General features: G+C 48.0%; 1 protein-coding gene across 1 annotated transcript in view; it reads left to right on the top strand.

The window, feature by feature from the left end:
- Positions 1–344: 344 nt before the first annotated feature.
- OXT (oxytocin/neurophysin I prepropeptide) overlaps positions 345–23,787 on the top strand; it is a 38,609-nt gene continuing 15,166 nt past the window's right edge. The window contains 5 exon segments of the mRNA XM_060247251.1: positions 345–395; positions 397–465; positions 2,698–2,776; positions 2,779–2,861; positions 2,864–2,900. Coding sequence (XP_060103234.1) covers positions 345–395; positions 397–465; positions 2,698–2,776; positions 2,779–2,861; positions 2,864–2,900 — 319 coding nt within the window.

Genomic DNA, 23,787 nt, shown 5'->3' with positions numbered 1-23,787 from the left:
GGTTATATTTGCCCCATGAATTCCAGCGGCTTCAATGACACTTTCAATTAAGGAGAATTCTTGGCCTTTTCTACGTCTTCTGTAAAGTTGGGGAGGTGGAGGGATGAGAGAGAAAATCGCTCCTAGCTGGCTGACCTCACATCTTCGACCTTGGATTATTAGATGAGGCCCCGGGGCGTGAAAAGCAATACCTTGTGTTTTTTAAGAGAAATGCGTAATGAGAATGACGGAATGGTGAAGAAGGCGGGTCGGCCGGTATATATAGCCGAGACCATGGAGGCGAAACCCTGAAGACCGATTCCATTGTTTGTTCCCCAAAGAACCAACTGGTGTCAACCGGGACCATGTCTTATAACACGCTGGCCTTTTGCGTGTTCTCCTTCCTGGCTCTCTCTCTCGGCCTGCTACATCCAGAACTGCCCCATTGGAGGGAAACGCTCCACCCTGGATGTGGAAGTCAGGAAGGTAAGTCGTGGGGGTACTGAGGACCATGAGTTTGTGACAGGTGTCAGCCTCCAGCTGAGGTACGACTGCCAATCCCCAGGTGAGGACAGGGGGACCCCCCCAGTTTGGAGGCCCTTCCGTACTTCAGGCTCATCAAAAAGTGCGGGGGGGGGATGGGCAGGAAATGTCTGCTGGGCACTCCATTATTCCCTATGGAGAGCCAGTTTGGTGTAGTGGTTAAGTGTGCGGACTCTTATCTGGGAGAACCGGGGTTTCATTCCCCCACTCCTCCGCTTGCACCTGCTAGCATGGCCTTGGGTCAGCCATAGCTCTGCCAGAGGTTGTCCTTGAAAGGGCAGCTGCTGTGAGAGCCCTCTCAGCCCCACCCACCTCATAGGGTGTCTGTTGTGGGGGAGGAAGGTAAAGGAGATTGTGAGCCACTCTGAGACTCTTTGGAGTGAGGGCGGGATATAAATCCAATATCTTCATCTACCTCACAGGGTGTCTGTTGTGGGGGAGGAAGGTAAAGGAGATTGTGAGCCGCTCTAAGACTCTTTGGAGTGGAGGATGCGATATAAATCCAATATCTTCATCTACCTCACAGGGTGCCTGTTGTGGGGGGAGGAAGGTAAAGGAGATTGTGAGCCACTCTGAGACTCTTTGGAGTGGAGGGCGGGATATAAATCCAATATCTTCATCTACCTCACAGGGTGTCTGTTGTGGGGGAGGAAGGTAAAGGAGATTGTGAGCCGCTCTGAGACTCTTCGGAGTGGAGGGCGGGATATAAATCCAACATCTTCATCTACCTCACAGGGCGTCTGTTGTGGGGGAGGAAGGTAAAGGAGATCGTGAGCCGCTCTGAGACTCTTCGGAGTGGAGGGCGGGATATAAATCCAATATCTTCATCTACCTCACAGGGCGTCTGTTGTGGGGGAGGAAGGTAAAGGAGATTGTGAGCCGCTCTGAGACTCTTTGGAGTGGAGGGCGGGATATAAATCCAATATCTTCATCCACCTCACAGGATGTCTGTTGTGTGGGGGGGGAAGGGAAAGGAGATTGTGAGCCGCTCTGAGACTCTTCGGAGTGGAGGGCGGGATATAAATCCAATATCTTCATCTTCTTCTTCTATCCCAAAGGGTATAATGGAGAATTGATCTGGGAGTTCTAGGGGAGTTGCTTTTTGAGGTAGAGGCTCCACATTTTCAGCATAGCATCTGGCAACTCTCCTCAAAATAATCCCCAAGTTACAAAAAGATTGGACCAAGGAGTCCAATTCTATGAGCCCCCAAAGAAGGTGCCCCTATCCTTCATTATTTCCAAGAGAGGGAAGGAATTTAAAAGGTGTGCAGTCCCTTTTAAATGGGATGGTCAGAACTCCCTGTGGAGTTCATTTGTGCTTGCCACAGCCTTACTCCTGGCTCCACCCCCAAAGTCCCAGATATTTCTTGTGTCAGAATTGGCAACCCTGAACTGGGGCCTGGAGCTCTCCTGTTTTACAACTGGTCTTCAGCTGGGGTTGCCAAGTCCAGTTCAAGAAATATCTGGGAACTTTGGGGGTGGAGCCAGGAGACTTTGGAGGTGGAGCAGCAGCAAGGTTGTGACAAGCATCATTGAACTCCAAAGGGAGTTCTGGCCATCACATTTAAAGGGACCACACACCTTTTAAATGCCTTCTCTCCGTTTGGAAATAATGAAGGATGGAGCACCGTATTTTGGGGGCTCATAGAATTGGACCCCCTGGTCCAATCTTTTTTAAACTCGAAGGGCGTTTTGAAGGGAGGCACTGGATGCTATGTTGAAAATTTGGCGCCTCTACCTAAAAAAAAAAACAGCCCCCCCTACCAAGCCCCAGGTACTCGCAGATCAATTCTCCATTATACCCTATCGGAATTGGTCTCCATAGGAGATAATGGAGTGCCTAGCAGACATTCCCCCCCCCCCCCCGTACTTTCTGAAGCGGAGGATCCTCCGCCCTCACCTGGGAATTGGCAACCCTGTTTCTAGCTGGTAGAGATCAGCTCCTTGGAGGAAAATGGCCGCTTTGAAGGGTGGAGTCTATGGCATTGGTCACATGTTAAGAACATAAGAGAACATAAGAGAAGCCATGTTGGATCAGGCCAATGGCCCATGCTGAGGCCCCTCCCCTCCCCAAACCCCGCCCATCTCCAGCTCCACCCCCAAAGTCTCCAGCTATTTTTCAACACAGACCTGCCGACCCTCTCTCTCCTTTTGTATCCTCCCCCCTCCACGCAGTGCATCTCCTGCGGTCCGAGAAACAGGGGCCATTGCTTTGGACCCAACATCTGCTGCGGAGAAGACCTGGGCTGCTACTTTGCACCGCAGAGACTCTGAGATGCCAGGAAGAGAATTTCCTGCCGACCCCTTGCGAGTCTGGGAAGAAGCCGTGCGGAAACAACGGGGGACCTGCGCCTCATCGGGGATCTGCTGCAACCATGGTGAGATCCTGGTCCACCCGGATGGCCATTTGGCTGGTTTCTCCTTACTTCCCACCAGGGGTGGAATTCTAGCAGGAGCTCCTTTGCATATTAGGCCACACCCCCCTGATGTAGCCAATCCTCCAAGAGGTTACAAGGCTCTTTTTTGTAAGCTCTTGGAGGATTGGCTACATCGGGAGGGGGTGTGGCCTAATATGCAAAGGAGCTTTTGCTAGAATTCTACCACTGCTTCCCAGCGCATATTTTGGAAAGTTCTTGTTCTGTTCTGTTGTCCAGGTTTTTAAAATATAAACTATCGGAATCACGGTGTGTGCAGAGCACATACGAAAACTAGAAAATGCTTCACAAAAGCAGAACTTTTATGATGCCCCCAAAAGGTTCATCCAGAAATGCTCAACGATATGACTTGTTCCCTTTGGGGCATAAGAACATTCTTTTTAAAATAACGTTCATGCTATTGGAATGTGTCTTGTTGTTGGAATATGCTCAAAAACTTGTTCTAAAAACTGGTCTCAGTTCTGGCTGATTCGTGCATGAATTTTGTCATGTGTTAAGAACATAAGAGAACATAAGAGAAGCCATGTTGGATCAGGCCAATGGCCCATCCAGTCCAACACTCTGTCACATAAGAACATAAGAGAAGCCATGTTGGATCAGGCCAATGGCCCATCCAGTCCAACACTCTGTAGCACAATGCCAAAAAACTCAGGTGCCATCAGGAGGTCCATCAGTGCGGCTAGAAGCCCTCTCACTGTGCCCAATGTCTCCCAATGTTGTTGTTTCAGTCACTTTTGTGATGTATTCCAAGATGATTATTGTTACACTAACAGGAGATTTGGAAAATATTGTAATATATTTTATTATTACAGCTACAAGGTGTTTCCACTGGGTGAGTGGGCGTCAATGTGGGCAGATGAGGTTCATTGTGGCCAAGTGCAAAGTAATGCACATTGGGCCAAGAATCCCAGCTACAAATACAAGTTGATGGGGTGTGAACTGGCAGAGACTGACCAAGAGAGAGATCTTGGGGTCGTGGTAAGATAACTCACTGAAAATGTCAAGACAGTGTGCGATTGCAATAAAAAAGGCCAATGCCATGCTGGGAATTATTAGGAAGGGAATTGAAAAACAAATTAGCCGGTATCATAATGCCCCTGTATAAATCGATGGTGCGGTCTCATTTGGAATACTGTGTGTAATTCTGGTCACTGCACCTCAAAAAGGATATTATAGCATTGGAAAAAGTGCAGAAAAGAGCAACTAGAATGATTAAAGGTTTGGAACACTTTCCCTATGAAGAAAGGTTAAAATGCTTGGGGCTCTTTAGCTTGGAGAAACGTTGACTGCGGGGTGACATGAGAGAGGTTTACAAGATTATGCATGGGATGGAGAAAGTAGAGAAAGAAGTACTTTTCTCCCTTTCTCAAAATACAAGAACTCATGGGCATTCAATGAAATTGTTGAGCAGTCAGGTTACAACGGATAAAAGGAAGTACTTCTTCACACAAAGGGTGATTAACATGTGGAATTCACTGCCACAGGAGGTGGTGGTGGCTACAAGCAAAGCCAGCTTCAAGAGGGGATTGGATAAAAATATGGAGCAGAGGTCCATCAGTGGCTATTAGTCACAGTATATATATATATATATATGTATGTGTGTGTGTATACTCACACACATATATTGGCCACTGTGTGACACAGAGTGTTGGACTGAATGGGCCATTGGCTGGATCCAACATGGCTTCTCTTATGTTCTTATGAGACACAGAGTGTTGGACTGGATGGGCCATTGCCCTGATCCAACATGGCGTCTCTTATGTTCTTATGTGACACAGAGTGTTGGATGGAAGGGCCACTGGCCTGATCCAGCATGGCTTCTCTTGTGTTCTTACGAGACACAGAGTGCTGGATTGGATGGGCCATTGGCCTGATCCAACATGGCTTCTCTTATGTTCTTATGAGATACAGAGTGTTGGACTGGATGGGCCATTGGCCTGATCCAGCATGGCTTCTCTTATGTTCTTACGAGACACAGAGTGCTGGATTGGATGGGCCATTGGCCTGATCCAACATGGCTTCTCTTATGTTCTTATGAGACACAGAATGTTGGACTGGATGGGCCATTGGCCTGATCCACCAGGGCTTCTCTTATGTTCTTATGTTCCAGGTATTTTTAAATGATATCTGTTCATGTCCAAATGTCATTTGTCACTTCATGGTTTTTTTTAAACCCTCCCAATTTCAAGTGCTTGAAACTACTCCTATTTTCAAATACTTGAAGGGCTGTCTTATAGAGGAGTTGTTTTCTGTGGTCCCGGAAGGCTGGACCAGAACCGAACGGGTTGAAATTAAATCAAAAGAGTTTCTGGCTCAACGTGAGGAAGAACTTCCTGACAGAGAGCCCCAAAATGAGGGCTCAGTGTCTCAGTCTTTCAGAACCATAGCACTACACTATCTAAAGGTTAAAAAGTAGGTTACTAGGTATAAGGTCAACTACTATGACAGGAAACGAGATGAAGGGGGCAGGCAGCCATTGGCATAAACCGCAAGAAACCACATACTGAGCTGTAGCCGATGTGAAATTGCTGCTGGAGATGCTCTGCGTTCCCTTTTTTAAAAATTGTGTAAAGAATCTATATCATTGAATTAATATTGGTCCCAGGTCTGATGAAGACTGGAAAGAAACAAGTACTTAATCGATTGGCTTGTCACCACACTACTTTGGGACTTTAAAGTACATGTTTTGGACATTTGGACTGGTTTCTATCTCTCTCTCTCTCTCTCGGCTTGACTTCGCGAACGAAGATTTAAGAAGGGTGCAGTAGTCCTCGTCTGCTGCAGGCTCGCTGGTGGCTGACAAGACCAATGCAGGACAGGCAGATCCGGCCACAGTGGCTGCAGGGAAAAGTCTGATTTGGGGTTGGTGCTGTAGCAGTGCGATTCTTCCTCAATCTCCTTTTGTCCTCAAGACCAGCTATGCGTGCGTTCTCAAAGGAAGAGACAGCCTGGTGGATGGTGTGCCTCCATGCTTTGCGATCTGAGGCTAGGTCAGACCACTGGTGATGGTTGATGCGACAGGTGCCAAGGGATTTCTTCAAGGAGTCCGTGTACCTCTTCTTTGGTGCCCCTCTATTTCGGTGGCCGGTGGAGAGTTCGCCATACAGGGCAATCTTGGGAAGGCGGTGGTTTTCCATCCTAGAAATATGCCCTGCCCAGCGCAGCTGTGTCTTCAACAGCAGTGCCTCGATGCTTGTAACCTCCGCCCTCTTGAGGACTTCAGTGTTGGTCACAAAGTCACTCCAGTGGATGTTGAGGATGGTGCGAAGGCAGCGCTGATGAAAGCACTCAGGGAGTCGCAGGTGATAACGGTATAAAACCCACGATTCGGAGCCGATTCGGTTTCTATATACTTCTTAGTAAATTGGTCACTAGCTTGCATTTTTTGTTGTGTTATCCATTATAGTGACCTCTCTCGGTTTGTATTCTATTGGCATAAACCCAGCAACTAGGAGTAGGGAAATGGTCGCCTGAGGCGTTCCCAGCCATTATTGTTTATTTAGAATACAATCCGAGAGAGGTCACTGTAATGGATAACACAACAAAAAATACAAGCTAGCGACCAATTTACTAAGAAATATATAGAAACCAGCCCAAACGTCCAAAACATGTACATTCAAGTCCCAAAGCAGTGTGGTGACAAGCCAATCGATTAAATACTTGTTTCTTTCCAGTCTCCATCAGACCTGGGACCACTAACAAAAGAAAATCTTATACAAAAATATCAGAAGGACCTTCAGACACCACCAACCCTCTCCCAGTGAAAAAATATATCAGACTTGCATATTGATTCAATTATGTAGATTCTTTACACAATTTTCAAAAAAGAGGGACGCAGAGCGTCTCCAGCAGCAATTTCACATCAGCTGCAGCTCAGTATGTGGCTTCTTGTGCACCCTAATGGTGCAACTAACATGTTTAAAAAGGCAGACATCTCATTTACAGCGGCCATTGCACAAGCCTCTTAAAGGTAAAGTAACATATTTCTAATGCAACATGCTAAAAGACACAAACACCACAAACTTGCTTTTTTGTTGTATTATTGTTTATTTGGCTGCAAAATTCTTTACTGATGAATGACACAAGCAGCTGTGTGTATGAGGTCACTACAGCCTATACAAGCTGTGGATTTTTTGGCTCATGCTGCTGATCTGGACCAGAGTGTAGCTAGACTGCCTCTGTGTTAGATTACGCCACACTAATTGGGACTTAGAATCTGGGACAGCTCTGCAGAGACAGAGACAGTTTGGTGTAAGTGGTTAAGTGTGCGGACTTTTATCTGGGAGAACCGGGTTTGATTCCCCACTCCTCCACTTGCAACTGCTGGAATGGCCTTGGGTCAGCCATAGCTCTGGCAGAGGTTGTCCTTGAAAGGGCAGCTGCTGTGAGAGCCCTCTCCAGCCCCACCCAACTCACAGAGTGTCTGTTGTGGAGGAGGAAGGGAAGTTAATTGTGAGAGAGCCGGTTTGGTGTAGTGGTTAAGTGCGCAGACTCTTATCTGGGAGAACCGGGTTTGATTCCCCACTTCTGCACTGGCACCTGCTGGAATGGCCTTGGGTCAGCCATAGTTCTGGCAGAGGTTGTCCTTGAAAGGGCAGCTGCTGTGAGAGCCCTCTCCAGCCCCACCCACCTCACAGGGTGTCTGTTGTGGGGGAGGAAGGTAAAGGAGATTGTGAGCCGCTCTGAGACTCTTCGGAGTGGAGGGCGGGATATAAATCCAATATCTTCATCTACCTCACAGGGTGTCTGTTGGGGAGGGAGGGGGAAGGTAAAGGAGATTGTGAGCCACTCTGAGACTCTTCGGAGTGGAGGGCGGGATATAAATCCAATATCTTCATCTACCTCATAGGGTGTCTGTTTTGGGGGGGGGGAGGTAAAGGAGATTGTGAGCCGCTCTGACTCTTCGGGGTGGAGGGCGGGATATAAATCCAATATCTTCATCTACCTCCCAGGGTGTCTGTTGTGGGGGGGGGGGGGAAGGTAAAGGAGATTGTGAGCCGCTCTGAGACTCTTGGGAGTGGAGGGCGGGATATAAATCCAATATCTTCTTCTTCTGCTGCTGAGCAACCTAAGAGAGGAAACAGACTTTGCTGCTTTAAAACATCAAATAATAGCTTACTGCTCAACTTTATATTCCAGGGTATGAGGTAACTCTCTGTTTAACAGGTATGAGATCATAAGGAGGGTTGGGAGCTGTGGGAGCATGTGTAACGTCCATTTGATTATTACTATGCGTAATTCAACTGCTAAGAGCATAAGAGAAGCCATGTTGGATCAGGCCAATGGCCCATCCAGTCCAGCACTCTGTGTCACAGAAGAACATAAGAGAAGCCATGTTGGATCAGGCCAGTGGCCCCTCCAGTCCAACACTCTGTGTCACATAAGAACATAAGAGAAGCCATGTTGGATCAGGCCAATGGCCCATCCAGTCCAGCACTCTGTGTCACAGAAGAACATAAGAGAAGCCCTGTTGGATCAGGCCAATGGCCCATCCAGTCCAGCACTCTGTGTCACAGAAGAACATAAGAGAAGCCATGTTGGATCAGGCCAGTGGCCCCTCCAGTCCAACACTCTGTGTCACATAAGAACATAAGAGAAGCCATGTTGGATCAGGCCAATGGCCCATCCAGTCCAGCACTCTGTGTCACAGAAGAACATAAGAGAAGCCCTGTTGGATCAGGCCAGTGGCCCCTCCAGTCCAACACTCTGTGTCACATAAGAACATAAGAGAAGCCATGTTGGATCAGGCCAATGGCCCATCCAGTCCAACACTCTGTGTCACTTAAGAACATAAGAGAAGCCATGTTGGATCAAGTCAATGGCCCATCCAGTCCAGCACTCTGTGTCACATAAGAACATAAGAGAAGCCATGTTGGATCAGGCCAATGGCCCATCCACTCCAGCACTCTGTGTCACACAGTGGCCAAAAAAAAATTATATATATATGCTGATACCTTGCGTTTTGCCTTCTGAATGTTCTTACGTCTTCTGTCTGCCTGGAGTCGAGGGAAATGAAGTTTATCTGCATTGTTTGTCTGTGACTGTTTGGGTTATCGGGTACCGGGGGGAGGTATAAGTCCCGCATCACTCAGGAGGTGGGGGGCTCTCTTCCTTTGGACGTTTCAAAGCAGAGGGTTGGATGGCTATGCTGATTCTGCGAACTTAGCCAGATTGTGAGAAGGAGAGCAGGAAGGGTTGCATCAGATTGGTGCAGTGGTTAAGTGCCCCAACTCTGATCTTGCTGGACCGACATTCCGATTCAGTGTAAGGCAACTTCACGATCGATCATTCAGGTTTGAAAGTTTGCCTCTGCGGCTGATTCAGGCTAGCGTCTCTCACATCTTCTGCTTCCGAGAAATCAAAACTTTGTCACCTGCAATGTGGTCTCGTTTGGTGTCTGTGACGTGTTTTCTTCTTGTTTCAGAGGGCTGCGTGCTGGACTCTCTGTGTGACCAAGAATGAGAAGATGTCCGGTTGTGAGGACGACGAGAGTGCAGTTTTAGGCTACGGAGTGCAGTTTTAGGCTACAGAGTTGTGGGTCAACGATGCTGCAGTGTGCGTCGGAAGCCAGCAGAGGAGAGAAACCTTCTGCAAAATAAAACCTATACTACTAGAGCAAGAATTCTAGCGTTGGGTTCGCTTGGTTTTGCAATAAAGGATTGGCAGGATCATTGTGTGTGCTATTGCTCGTTTTGGTTAATAAAATGGGGAGGACAGGGAGGAAACGATTTTTAAAATTGCTTATACAAAGAGCCCCAAAATGAAGCAAAGAGCAAGAGTCCTGTGGGACCTAACTGACTAACACAACTTGTGGCAGGGTAGGTGTTTTTGTGAGTCACTGCTCGCTTCTTCAGATAACACCTAGAGGGTGAATCCTTCTGTCCAGTTGGTGTAGAGAGCCAGTTTGGCGTAGTGGTTAAGTGCGCGGACTCTTATCCGGGAGAACCGGGTTTGATTCCCCACTCCTCCACTTGCACCCGCTGGAATGGCTTTGGGTGAGCCATAGCGAGCTGTCCTTGAAAGGGTAGCTTCTGTCAGAGCTCTCTCAGCCTCACCCACCTCACAGGGTGTCTGTTGTGGGAGGGATGAAGTAAAGGAGATTGTAAGCTGCTTTGAGACTTTGAGATTCAGAGTGGAGGGTGTGGTATAAATCCAATTCTTCTCCTCCTCCTCCTCTTTCTATCCAAGCTCTAACCAGGGGTGACTAGGCCTATAGCTACAAGGGGGCAGGCAATGGCAAACCACCGATATTTTGATGTCCAGTTTGGTGTAGTGGTTAAGTGTGCGGACTCTTATCTGGGAAAACCGGGTTTGTTTCCCCACTCCTCCACCTGCACCTGCTGGAATGGCCTTGGGTCAGCCATAGCTCTCTTATCTGGGAGAACCGGGTTGGATTCCCCACTTCTCCACTTGCAGCTGCTGGAAGGGCCTTGGGTCAGCCATAGCTCTCTTATCTGGGAGAACCGGGTTGGATTCCCCACTTCTCCACTTGCAGCTGCTGGAAGGGCCTTGGGTCAGCCATAGCTCTCTTATCTGGGAGAACCGGGTTGGATTCCCCACTTCTCCACTTGCAGCTGCTGGGATGGCCTTGGGTCAGCCAGAGCTCTCTTATCTGGGAGAACCGGGTTGGATTCCCCACTCCTCCACTTGCAGCTGCTGGAACGGCCTTGGGTCAGCCACAGCTCTCTCATCTGGGAGAACTGGGTTTGATTCCCCACTCCTCTACTTGCACCTGCTGGAATGGCCTTGGGTCAGCCATAGCTCTGGCAGAGGTTGTCCTTGAAAGGGCAGTTCCTGTGATAGCCCCACCCACCTCATAGGGTGTCTGTTATTGGGGGGGGGGAAGTAAAGGAGATTGTGACTGCTTGGAGACTCTGAGATTCAGAGAATAGGGTGTTCTAAATTGGAACATCCAGAGCCCAATCCAACACAGCCCGGCCCCAAAAGGTCTCATTTATTTCAGATTCGGCCCTCATAACAAAATAAGTTCGACACCCCTGCTGTAGGATGACCATTACACATTTCACGCGCCCAGTCCCTCCCCGCAGAGTTCTTCCCAGGCCCCCTTAAGCAGGTGCAAGCATATCTCTAATAACATAGGCCTTTGACCTTGAGTACTCAGACCTAGGCAGAAGATATTTATGAGTGTTACATATGAGACAGCACAGGGGTGGCCCACGGTAGCTCTCCAGATGTTTTTTGCCTACAACTCCCATCAGCCCCAGCCAGCATGGCCAATGGCTGGGGCTGATGGGAGTTGTAGGCAAAAAACATCTGGAAAGCTACCATTAGCCACCCCTGAGATAGCAGGATAAGCAGCAATGCAAGGTAACTCTAGGTCACCAGCCTGGCAAAGCACAGAGCAGAATAATACCCAACGGCACCTTGAAAGATATATCCAATATTCGAAGGATGGAAAGGGTAAGAGAGGGATGTGGGTGAAAGAAGGGAGTCTGTAAGGGTGGGTTATTGAGATGTGGTTAAAAGTTTTAAATAATTATTTGGCTTGGAAGTACAGAAGCTTTACACAGAATCCCCAATCCTTCACGTTACCCGGTTAAGGGGAAAAAGCTGTTCAAACAAATGACAAAGGTGATCTGACTCCAACGGTGGCAAGAGAAAGAAATCTTACTTCCAAAAATAGAACCCCATCTTACATGAACATAAGAGAAGCCATGTTGGATCAGGCCAACGGCCCATCCAGTCCAACACTCTGTGTCACACAGTGGCAAAAAAAATTATATATACACACACACTGTGGCTAATAGCCACTGATGGACCTGTGTTCCATATTTTTATCTAAACCCTTCTTGAAGGTGGCTATGCTTGTGGCTGCCACCACCTCCTGTGGCAGTGAATTCCACATGTTAATCACCCTTTGGGTGAAGAAGTACTTCCTCCTATCCGTTCTAACCTGTCTGCTCAGCAATTTCATCGAATGCCCACGAGTTCTTGTATTGTGAGAAAGGGAGAAAAGTACTTCTTTCTCTACTTTCTCCATCCCATGCATTATCTTGTAAACCTCTATCATGTCAGCCCGCAGTCGACGTTTCTCCAAGCTAAAGAGTCCCAAGCGTTTCAACCTTTCTTCATAGGGAAAGTGCTCCAGCCCTTTAATCATTCTAGTTGCCCTTTTCTGGACTTTCTCCAATGCTCCATTCTTTCTTTCTCCATTCCCACAGTATAGTTAGGCCCTTCTTATCTCGCTGTGGTTCCCGTTCTCACAGGAATAGCTTCTAGCTGCCCCTTGCGCTGAGGTAACTTTAATGGTGGCTAGATTTCTCCAACAGGCCATGGAAATACGACAGAGAATGGTTCTGGAATGACCACATTTTATTTGTTTTAATTATTTAATTTGGCTAAAACTCGACTCATATATATTTTACTTATTTTATGTATTTTATGTCTTTTGGGAAATGAGCAAGCTCATTTCTGCAGCAGCTCAGAACGTCAAGGCCAGTCCCTCACAAAGTAGAATTTCTGCTCGCAAGACTCCACAGATTGGGTATTGATTGCATCTCGAGGACTCAGGTTCGAATCCCCACTCCTGCCCTGGAAGCTCACTGGGCGAGCGTGGGCCAATCACACCCTCTCAGCCTCACCTCTCTCACAGGGTTGTTGCGAAAATAACACGTAAGCCTCTGAATCTCTGCAGGGCAGAAAGGTTGGGTATAAAGGAAAGAAGGAAAAATAATAAATACTTACCTGATCCTAGCCAAGAATTCTCTCTGTTTTGTGCTTTGTTCCCAGAAGAGACATGATTTATGATATAAGAGATGAACACAGTTACATTTCTACATGCCCTTTCATCTCTTTGGATTCGAAATTACTCACCTTCTCTTCTTACTGAACGTGGCCTTCTTTTTAGCCGAAGGGAAGCCAATTCCTTTCTTTGTGCTTTTGTTCTAGAATCAGGCTGCTGTGTTTCTTGAGGTGTCGTGTCGCACCGGTTGCCAAAAGCATAAGAACCCAGCGAAGTGTATCAAGAAATACTGCTCTCCGGTATGTTGTGAGTGTCATGTATGTGTGTGTGTGTGTGTACATGAGCAGAAGAAGACCCTTGAATGTAGGGTTGCCAAGTCCACTTCAAGAAATATCTGGGGACTTTGGGGGTGGAACCAGGAGACTTTGGGGGTGGAGCCAGGAGACATTGGGGTGGAGCCAAGATCAAGGCTGTGACAAGCATAATTGAACTCCAAAGGTAGTTCTAGCCGTCACGTCTAAAGGGACGGCACACCTTTTCAATGCCTTCCTTCCATAGGAAATAATGAAGGATAGGGGCACCTTCTTTTGGGGCTCGTAGAATTGGACCCCCTGGTCCAATCTTTTTGAAACTTGGGGGGGGGGGGGTATTTTGGGGAGAGGCACTAGATGCTATACTGAAAATTCGGTGCCTCTACCCCAAAAAACAGCCCCCCCAGAGCCCCAGATACCTGCAGATCAATTCTCCACGATTTTCTATCGGAATAAATCTCCATAGGGAATAACAGAGTTCCCAGCAGACATTCCCCTCCCACGCTTTCTGACGACCCTGAAGCGGGGGGGGGGAGGGCCTCCAAACCGGGGGATCCCCTGCCCCCACCTGGGGATTGGCAACCCTACTTGAGTGGGGCATATCAAACTCCATTTACTGCATCATTGTGCAGCTCGGAGACTAGAGAACAGGGGTGGCCAAACTGTGGCTCGGGAACTAGCCCTGGCAACCCTACTGCTAACCCTACCAGTGTATTCCAAAGGACGCCATGCCCGCTGGTACGAAAAGCTGCCCAACTCTTCACTAGGCTTCCCAATCCCCAGGTCCCAGCGGGGGATCCCACGGTTTTACAGGCTTCCTCCCTCCTCCAGCCAGCTGGCCGGCGCGGGAAGCCCCACCCCCACAGCCATTATGCACCTCCATGAACGATTCCCATAGGGAATGATGGGGAATTGATCTGCAGGTATCGGGGGCTCTGGGGGGGCTGTTTTTTGAGGTAGAGGTGCCAAATTTTCAGTATAGCATGTAGTGCCTCTCCCCCAAATACCCCCCAAGTTTCAAAAGGATTGGACCCGGGGGTCCAGTTCTACAAGCCCCAAAAGAAGGTGCCCCTATCTTTCATTATTTTCTATGGAAGGAAGGCATTTTAAAAAGGTGTGCTGTCCCTTTAAATGTGATGGCTGGAACTCCCATGGAGTTCAATTCCGCTTGTCACACCCTTGTTCCTGGCTCCGCCCCAATGTCTCCTGGCCCCACCCCTAAAGTCTCCTCCACCCCCCAAATCCCCAGATATTTCTTGAATTGGATTTGGCAACCCTACTCTTCACTTTCAGCAGCTGTGTGCCATTTTAGGCTTCAATGTGCTTATATGGAAATTTAAAAACCTCTCTTTTGCAAACATGTTGCTCTTTCATCTTTCCTTGTGGAGAAAGAGGGCAGAACTACAAGGCATCGCCTGCTTTGTATGATTGTTTAAAAAAAAGAAAGAAAGGAAGGAATCTGCGTTCTGAATAGATTTGGGGGAGCAGATCAAAGGGTGCACCTTTTCCCCGCGTGGAGCTGCAGCGGCTGGCAAAGCTTCAGCTTCTGAAGGTTTGTCAAGGATGAAGCTATTGGTCGCAGGAACGAAACGGGGCGCAAGGCCAAAGTTCAAGGGTTGATGGAGTGCATGGGTTACTGAAGCTGGGTTCAGCTAGGTCTATTTTTAGGGTTGCCAAGTCCAATTCAAGAAATATCTGGGGACTTCGGGGGTGGAGCCAGGAGACTTTGGGGGTGGAGCGAGAAGCAGAGGAGCGACAAGCACGATTGAACTTCAAAGGGAGTTCTGGCCATCACGTTTAAAGGGACCGCACACCTTTTTAAACGCCTTCCTTCCGTAGGAAATAATGAAGGATAGGGTCACCTTCCTTGGGGGCTCATAGAATTGTACTCCCTGGTTCAATCATTTTGATACTTGGGGTGCATTTTTGGGATGCTGTACTGAAGAATTGGTGCCTCTACCTCGAAAATCTCGAAAAGCGGTAGAGCATCTGCTTGGTAAGCAGACGGTCCCAGGTTCAATCCCTGGCACCTTCAAAAAAGGGTCCAGGCAAATAAGTGGGAAAAACCTCAGCCTGAGACCCTGGAGAGCCGCTGCCAGTCTGAGTAGACAATACTGACTTTGATGGACTGAGGGTCTGATTCAGTAGAAGGCAGCTTCATATGTTCATATGTCTAAGGGGAGGGATGGTGGCTCAGTGGTAGAGCATCTGCTTGGCAAGCAGAAGGTCCCAGGTTCAATCTCCGGCATCTCCAACTAAAAAGGGTCCAGGCAAATAGGTGTGAAAAACCTCAGCTTGAGACCCTGGAGAGCAGGGGAGGGACAGTGGCTCAGTGGTAGAGCATCTGCTTGGTAAGCAGACGGTCCCAGGTTCAATCCCTGGCACCTCCAAAAAAGGGTCCAGGCAAATATGTGGGAAAAACCTCAGCTTGAGACCCTGGAGAGCCGCTGCCAGTCTGAGTAGACAATATTGACTTTGATGGACCGAGGGTCTGATTCAGTAGAAGGCAGCTTCATATGTTCATATGTCTAAGGGGAGGGATGGTGGCTCAGTGGTAGAGCATCTGCTTGGCAAGCAGAAGGTCCCAGGTTCAATCTCCGGCATCTCCAACTCAAAAGGGTCCAGGCAAATTGGTGTGAAAATTACGGAATAAATTACGGAATAAATAAAAGCCTCAGCTTGAGACCCTGGAGAGCTGCTACCAGTCTGAGTAGAACATAAGAACATAAGAGAAGCCATGTTAGATCAGGCCAATGGCCCATCCAGTCCAACATTCTGTGTCACACAGCGGCCAAATACATATATATATATATATACACACACACACACACACTGTGGCTAATAGCCACTGATGGACCTCTGCTCCATATTTTTATCTAACCCCTTCTTGAAGGTGGCTATGCTTGTGGACGCCACCACCTCCTGTGGCAGTGAATTCCACATGTTAATCACCCTTTGGGTGAAGAAGTACTTCCTTTTATCCGTTTTAACCTGTCTGCTCAGCAATTTCATCGAATGCCCACGAGTTCTTGTATTGTGAGAAAGGGAGAAAAGTACTTCTTTCTCTACTTTCTCCATCCCATGCATTATCTTGTAAACTTCTATCATGTCACCCCTCAGTCGACGTTTCTCCAAGCTAAAGAGCCCTAAGCGTTTCAACCTTTCTTCATAGGGAAGGTGTTCCAGCCCTTTAATCATTTTAGTTGCCCTTTTCTGAACTTTCTCCAATGCTATAATATCCTTTTTGAGGTGCGGCGACCAGAACTGCACACAGTACTCCAAATGAGACCGCACCATCGATTTATACAGAGGCATTATGATACTGGCTGATTTGTTTTCAATTCCCTTCCTAATAATTCCCAGCATGGCGTTGGCCTTTTTTATTGCAAACGCACACTGTCTTGACATTTTCAGTGAATTATCTACCATGACCCCAAGATCTCTCTCTTGGTCTGTCTCTGCCAGTTCACACCCCATCAACTTGTATTTGTAGCTGGGATTCTTGGCCCCAATGTGCATTACTTTGCACTTGGCCACATTGAACCGCATCTGCCATGTTGACGCCCACTCATCCAGCCTCAACAGATCCCTTTGGAGTTCCTCACAATCCTCTCTGGTTCTCACCACCCTGAACAATTTAGTGTCGTCCGCAAATTTGGCCACTTCACTCCTCACTCCCAACTCTAAATCATTTATGAACAAGTTAAAGAGGATGGGACCCAGTACCGAGCCCTGCGGCACCCCACTGCTTACTGTCCTCCACTGCGAAGACTGCCCATTTATACTCACTCTCTGCTTCCTATTACTCAGCCAGTTTTTGATCCACAAGAGGACCTGTCCTTTTACTCCATGACTCTCAAGCTTTCTAAGGAGCCTTTGATGAGGAACTTTATCAAAAGCTTTCTGGAAGTCAAGGTAAACAACATCTATCGGGTCTCCTTTGTCCACATGTTTGTTCACCCCCTCAAAGAAATGTAACAGGTTAGTGAGGCAAGATCTTCCCTTGCAGAACCCATGCTGAGTCTTCCTCAATAACCTGTGTTCATCAATGTGCCTACTCATTCTGTCCTTGATAATGGTTTCTACCAACTTTCCCGGTATTGAAGTCAGACTGACTGGCCTGTAATTTCCCGGATCTCCTCTGGAACCCTTTTTAAAGATGGGGGTGACATTTGCTACCTTCCAGTCCTCAGGAACGGAGGCAGATTTCAATGAAAGATTACAGATTTTTGTTAGAAGATCCACAAGTTCAACTTTGAGTTCTTTCAGAACTCTTGGATGTATGCCATCCGGACCCGGTGACTTATTAGTTTTTAATTTGTCTATTAGTTGTAGGACCTCCTCTTTTGTCACCTCAATCTGACTCAGGTCTTTCAACACCCCTTCCAATATTAGTGGTTCTGGGGCGGGCAAACACTTCTCATCTTCCACGGTGAAGACGGAGGCAAAAAATGCATTCAGCTTCTCAGCCATTTCCCCATCCTCCTTCAGTAATCCTTTTACCCCATGGTCATCCAAGGGCCCCACTGCTTCCCTAGCTGGTTTCCTACTTCTAATATATTTGAAGAAATTTTTATTGTTGGTCTTTATGTTTTTTGCAATATGCTCCTCATAGTCCCTTTTTGCCTGCCTGATCACAGTCTTGCATTTGATTTGCCACTGCCTGTGTTCCCTTTTATTAATCTCACTTGGACTGGTTTTTCACCGCTTAAAGGAGTCCTTCTTACCTTTTACAGCTTCCATTACTTTGTTTGTTAACCATGCTGGCCTCTTCTTATACCTGTTTGTGCCTTTCCTAACTTGTGGTATGTATTTTATCTGAGCTTCTAGGATTATAGTTTTAAATAGTCTCCAAGCTTCCCCAAGGGTTATGACCGTATTTACCTTTCCTTTCAGTTTCCTCCTCACATGCCTCCTCATCTCAGAGAATTTACCCCTTTTAAAGTTAAATGTGGTTGTGGCGGTCTTTTTGGGCAACTCCCTATTTGTACAAATGGTGAAATCAATAACATTATGGTCACTGTTCCCAAGCGGCGCAATCACTTTTACGTCTCTCACCAAGTCTTGGGCATTACTTAGGACCAGATCCAGGATCGCCCCACCCCTGGTAGGTTCTGAGACCATCTGCTCCATAGCACAGTCATTGAGAGCATCAAGAAACTCAATCTCTTTCTCTCGACCAGAACACATATTGACCCAATCAATCTGCGGGTAGTTAAAATCACCTATTATGACACAGTTTTTACGTTTAGCCGCTATCTTTAATCCCTCCATCATATTATAATCGTCCTCTCTCTTTTGATTTGGTGGGCGATAACAAACTCCCATAGTTAAATTTCCTTTTGGGCCCTCTATTTCAACCCAAAGCATTTCTAAAAGGGAATCTAATTCTCTGACCTCAGTCTTACTGGACCGTATATCCTCTCTGACATACAGAGCCACCCCACCTCCAACCCTTCCCTCCCTATCCTTCCGATATAACTTATATCCAGGAATCACCGTGTCCCACTGATTCTCCTCATTCCACCAAGTTTCTGAAATTCCCACAATGTCTATGTTTTCTCCCAACACTAAACATTCCAATTCACCAATTTTACTTCGGACACTTCTAGCATTTGCATACAAACATTTATAATTTCCCAAGCAAGCTAGGCTCGCCACCTCTCTCCTGCCACCTCGAGACTCTAGCAGACAGTCCATACTGTTTGTCACCATCACAGTGGACAACTCTGATCCGTTACTCGGTAGAAAAATAGAAGCCAACCCTTCATCTCTTTGAGACGAGTCCTCCCGAACCAGAGACATTCCATCTCCTGTCGGCTTTCCCCCAAGATTTAGTTTAAAAACTGCTCTGCCACCTTTTTGATTTTAAGCGCCAGCAGCCTGGTTCCATCCGGAGACAAGTGGAGACCGTCTCTTTTGTACAGCTCCGGCTTGTTCCAGAAAGCATCCCAGTGCCTAACAAACTTAAACCCTTCCTCCTTACACCATCGTCTCATCCACACATTGAGACTTCTAATTTGCGCCTGTCTCTCCTGCCCTGCACGTGGAACAGGTAGCACTTCCGAGAAGGCCACCTTGGAGGTCCTGGCCTTAAGTCTCCCACCTAGCAGCCTAAATTTCTCCTCCAGGACCTCACGACTGCATTTCCCCACATCGTTGGTGCCAACATGCACCATGACCACAGGCTCCTCCCCAGCACTGTCTATCAGCCTATCTACTACACGCGTAATGTCCGCTACCTTCGCACCAGGCAGGCAAGTCACCATACGGTCAATACGCGGTTTCGCCACCCGGCTGTCTACTTGCCTAAGGATCGAATCACCAACTACCAAGACCCCCCCTCTCCCCCTGCCCAGGGATGGTTCCTTGGCGCGAAAGGATACCCGCTCACCAACCGAAGAAGAGGTCCCTTCTGAGGGCGCATTCCCCTTATCCTCAGCAAGGTGCCCTGTTCCCTCTAGACCCTCACGCTCTCTGGCAGCAACGGGGCTGCCACATTCAGAGTGGGGCTCATCTAATACGCCCCCAAGAGTCTTCCCCAATTGCCTAACTGACCGTCTCCGCTTCTCCAGGGCAGTCACCTTGGCCTCAAGGGTACGAACTCGTTCCCTGAGGACCAGGAGCTCCTTGCATCGAGCACACACCCAAGACTTCTGTCCTGTGGGCAGATAGTCATACATGTGACACTCAGTGCAAAACACTGGAAAGCCCCCACCCCCCTGCTGGCATTCTACCTTCATGATATATATATTAAATATACAGTCCTCTTTAAATGCTGTTGTTTACGTGGCTCCCCTTCTGGAAGGTCAACTTACCTTATTGGGAGAACAAGGAAATCAGGGATCTGGGTTCCTGGTCCTTAGGAAGCCCACAGGCCAAGAGCCCTTTAGCTCTCGCCCTTCGGCTCGCGCCAAAGGCTCGCGCCTTTGGCAAGGCGCAGCTTAAAATGCAAAGAGGGTGGAGCAGACCACTCCTAAGCAATCATCAACAATTACTCTCAATCAATCAATCAATCAATCACTTTCACCTTTAGCCCACTCACCCAAACGTACAGCAGTTCCCCAGCTATCACAACTCAGCCTTTTCAGCAGTCACCCAAGCCTCAGAATGAAGTCTTTCAAAACGCAGAAATTCTTAGCAACTTCTCCAGCTGTCTCAGCTTATCAGAGCTGCTCTGCTCTGTTCTGTTCCTCTCAGGCCTCTCTGAGATGTGCTCAGCCTTTGGCAAGGCGCAGCTTAAAATGCAAAGAGGGTGGAGCAGACCACTCCTAAGCAATCATCAACAATTACTCTCAATCAATCAATCAATCACTTTCACCTTTAGCCCACTCACCCAAACGTACAGCAGTTCCCCAGCTATCACAACTCAGCCTTTTCAGCAGTCACCCAAGCCTCAGAATGAAGTCTTTCAAAACGCAGAAATTCTTAGCAACTTCTCCAGCTGTCTCAGCTTATCAGAGCTGCTCTGCTCTGTTCTGTTCCTCTCAGGCCTCTCTGAGATGTGCTCAGCCTTTGGCAAGGCGCAGCTTAAAATGCAAAGAGGGTGGAGCAGACCACTCCTAAGCAATCATCAACAATTACTCTCAATCAATCAATCAATCAATCACTTTCACCTTTAGCCCACTCACCCAAACGTACAGCAGTTCCCCAGCTATCACAACTCAGCCTTTTCAGCAGTCACCCAAGCCTCAGAATGAAGTCTTTCAAAACGCAGAAATTCTTAGCAACTTCTCCAGCTGTCTCAGCTTATCAGAGCTGCTCTGCTCTGTTCTGTTCCTCTCAGGCCTCTCTGAGATCAGTAGACAGTACTGACTTTGATGGACCAAGGGTCTGATTCAGTAGAAGGCAGCTTCATATGTTCATTTGTTCAAAATATCCTTCCCAGAGCCCCAGATACCCGTGGATCAATTCTCCATTATTTCCTATGGGAATAAGTCTCCATAGGGAAAAATAGAGTTCCTAGCAGACATTTCCCTCCCCTTGATCGGCTTTCTCATGACCCTGAAGAGGGGGGAAGACCTCCAAACCGGGGGATCCCCTGCCCCCACCTGGGGATTTTGCGACACAACAGAGAAATGCGGATATATGGAGCAGGGTAAAGGTACAAAAACGTCGGCGAGACCCAGCCTCAACAATAAAGAAATGTTAAGTGCAATTTACAAAAATTCTTATAATCAAAAGCGACACATCAAAAGTCAAATTAATCTCATTATAAGGTGACAGAACACTGACCACGCCTTGGCCCATCATGCTGTAATACATTATTGTATTTTTATGGATGATGTTCAAAATTTATAATTGTTTGTGCCACTCGTTGAGGCCCGATGGGAAACAGAGAGAACAGCGCAACTCTGTCGCGCTCGGATGCCTTGCTGCATGACATCGTTCTACTCATCTGTTCATCAAAAAAGATTGGAGCGTTGTTCTCCGTTTTGAATATCGACCCTTTTCACCACAGTTTGAGAAACATCATGTTCAGAGACATGAGTAGAAGATGATGAAGAAGAAGATATTGGATTTATATCCCGCCCTCCACTCCGAAGAGTCTCAGAGCAGCTCACAATCTCCTTTACCTTCCTCCCCCAAAACACACACCCTGTGAGGTAGATGAAGATATTGGATTTATATCCCACCCTCCACTCTGAAGAGTCTCAGAACGGCTCACAATCTCCTTTATCTCCCTCCCCCACAACAGGCACCCTGTGAGGTGGATGAAGATATTGGATTTATATCCCGCCCTCCACTCCGAAGAGCCTCAGAGCGGATCACAATCTCCTTTACCTTCCTCCCCCCCCTCCAACAACAGACACCCTGTGAGGTAGATGAAGATATTGGATTTATATCCCGCCCTCCACTCCGAAGAGTCTCAGAGCGGCTCACAATCTCCTTTACCTTCCTCCCCCACAGCAGACACCCTGTGAGGTGGGTGGGGCTGGAGGGCTCTCACAGCAGCTGCCCTTTCAAGGACAACCTCTGCCAGAGCTATGGCTGACCCAAGGCCATTCCAGCAGGTGCAAGTGGAGGAGTGGGGAATCCAACTCGGTTCTCCCGCATATTTAACCACTACACCAAACTGGCTCTTTGGGGAAACTGAGTACTCTGGGCACAGGCGTGGTCAGTGTTCTGTCACTTTAAAATGAGATTAATTTCACTTTTGATATGTTTATTTTGATTGTAAGGATTTTTGTAAATCACACTTAAATTCCTTTATTGTTGAGGCTGGGTCTCGCGGAGGTTTTTGTACCTTTACCCTGCCCCACCTGGGGTCTGGCAATCCTAGACTCTATTTCCATCCTCCCGGTTTGGAGCGGTGCTCATGGCCTGAAGAGGAGCCTGAATGACCCCAGGTGCTCAAGTACTAAACAGCGTTCCAGAATACAAAGGACAAATTTGGTCCCTGTGTTCTCTTTTCTGCTCTGCTGCCGGTACAAAGCCGATACACCCCATCAACTGGTACGTACAGTGAGAACTGTGGCCATCGGAACCGATAACATTTGGCCTTTCCTGCATTTAGTAGTTTCCTTTGGGGAATCTGAGACAGTTTAAGTTACCAGACCGGAGGGTTTCCTTGAACAAACAAAACACAGTCTTGAGAAAATGTTTTTGGAAGTACCGATTGGGGAGGACAAAGACATATCCAAAAGCCGAAGGGTGGAAAGAGTAAGAGAGGCATGTGGGTGAAAGAAGGGAGACTGCAAGGATGCGATCAGGTTAAAAGGTTTAAAGAATTATTTGCTTTGGAAGCACCGAAGCTGTACGTAGAACCCCTGCTTCCCGGCTAAGGGGGAAAAGCTGTTCAGACAAATGACAAAAACGATCCGACTCCAATGGTAGCAAGAGAAAGTCATTTTGCTTCCAAAAATAGAACCGCATCTTACATGACATATGAGGTAGCCAAAATGTGGCTCGGGAGCCAGCTGTGACTCTGCCACACACATTATAGGGGGCTCTTGAAGCCCCCCTGCCCTGTTGGTCAGCCTGGATAAGGCAGTTGCCTCTTTAAATCACTTCTCCAAGTCAAGACAGCCAGCAGCCTGGAGAAGGGATTTAATGTTAACGTCGCTTTCTTTCCAGCTCTCTCCTCCTTCCTTCCTTCCTTCCTTCCTTCCTTCCTTCCTTCCTTCCTTCCTTCCTTCCTTCCTTCCTTCCTTCCTTCCTTCCTTCCTTCCTCCCTCCCTCCCTTCCTTCCTTCCCTCCTTCCATCCCTCCTTCCTTCCCTCCTTCCTTCCTTGCTTCCCTCCCTCCCTCCTTCCTTCCATCCCTCCTTCCTTCCTTCCTCTTCCTTCCTTCCTTCCTTCCCTCCTTCCTTCCTTCCTTCCCTCCTTCCATCCCTCCTTCCTTCCCTCCCTCCCTCCTTCCTTCCTTCCCTCCTTCCATCCCTCCTTCCTTCCTTCCTTCCTTCCATCCCTCCTTCCATCCCTCCTTCCATCCCTCCATCCTTCCCTCCTTCCCTCCTTTCTTCCCTCCTTCCTTCCCTCCTTCCTTCCTTGCTTCCCTCCCTCCTCCTTCCTTCCATCCCTCCTTCCTTCCCTTCCTTCCTTCCCTCCCTCCTTCCCTCCCTCCCTCCTTCCTTCCTTCCCTCCTTCCCTCCCTCCTTCCTTCCTTCCTTCCTTCCCTCCCTCCTTCCTTCCCTCTTTCCATCCCTCCTTCCTCCCTCCCTCCTCCCTTCCCTCCTTCCATCCCTCCTTCCTTCCTTCCCTCCCTCCTTCCTTCCTTCCTTCGCTCCTTCCCTCCCTCCCTCCTTCCTTCCTTCCTTCCTTCCCTCCCTCCCTCCCTCCTTCCTTCCTTCCTTCCATCCCTCCTTCCTTCCCTC

Source organism: Heteronotia binoei, chromosome 9 (assembly GCF_032191835.1).
Source record: "Heteronotia binoei isolate CCM8104 ecotype False Entrance Well chromosome 9, APGP_CSIRO_Hbin_v1, whole genome shotgun sequence".
Taxonomy (NCBI): Eukaryota; Metazoa; Chordata; class Lepidosauria; order Squamata; family Gekkonidae; genus Heteronotia; species Heteronotia binoei.
Note: the sequence above shows the minus strand (reverse complement) of the source record. Positions and strands in the feature narration are given on the sequence as shown.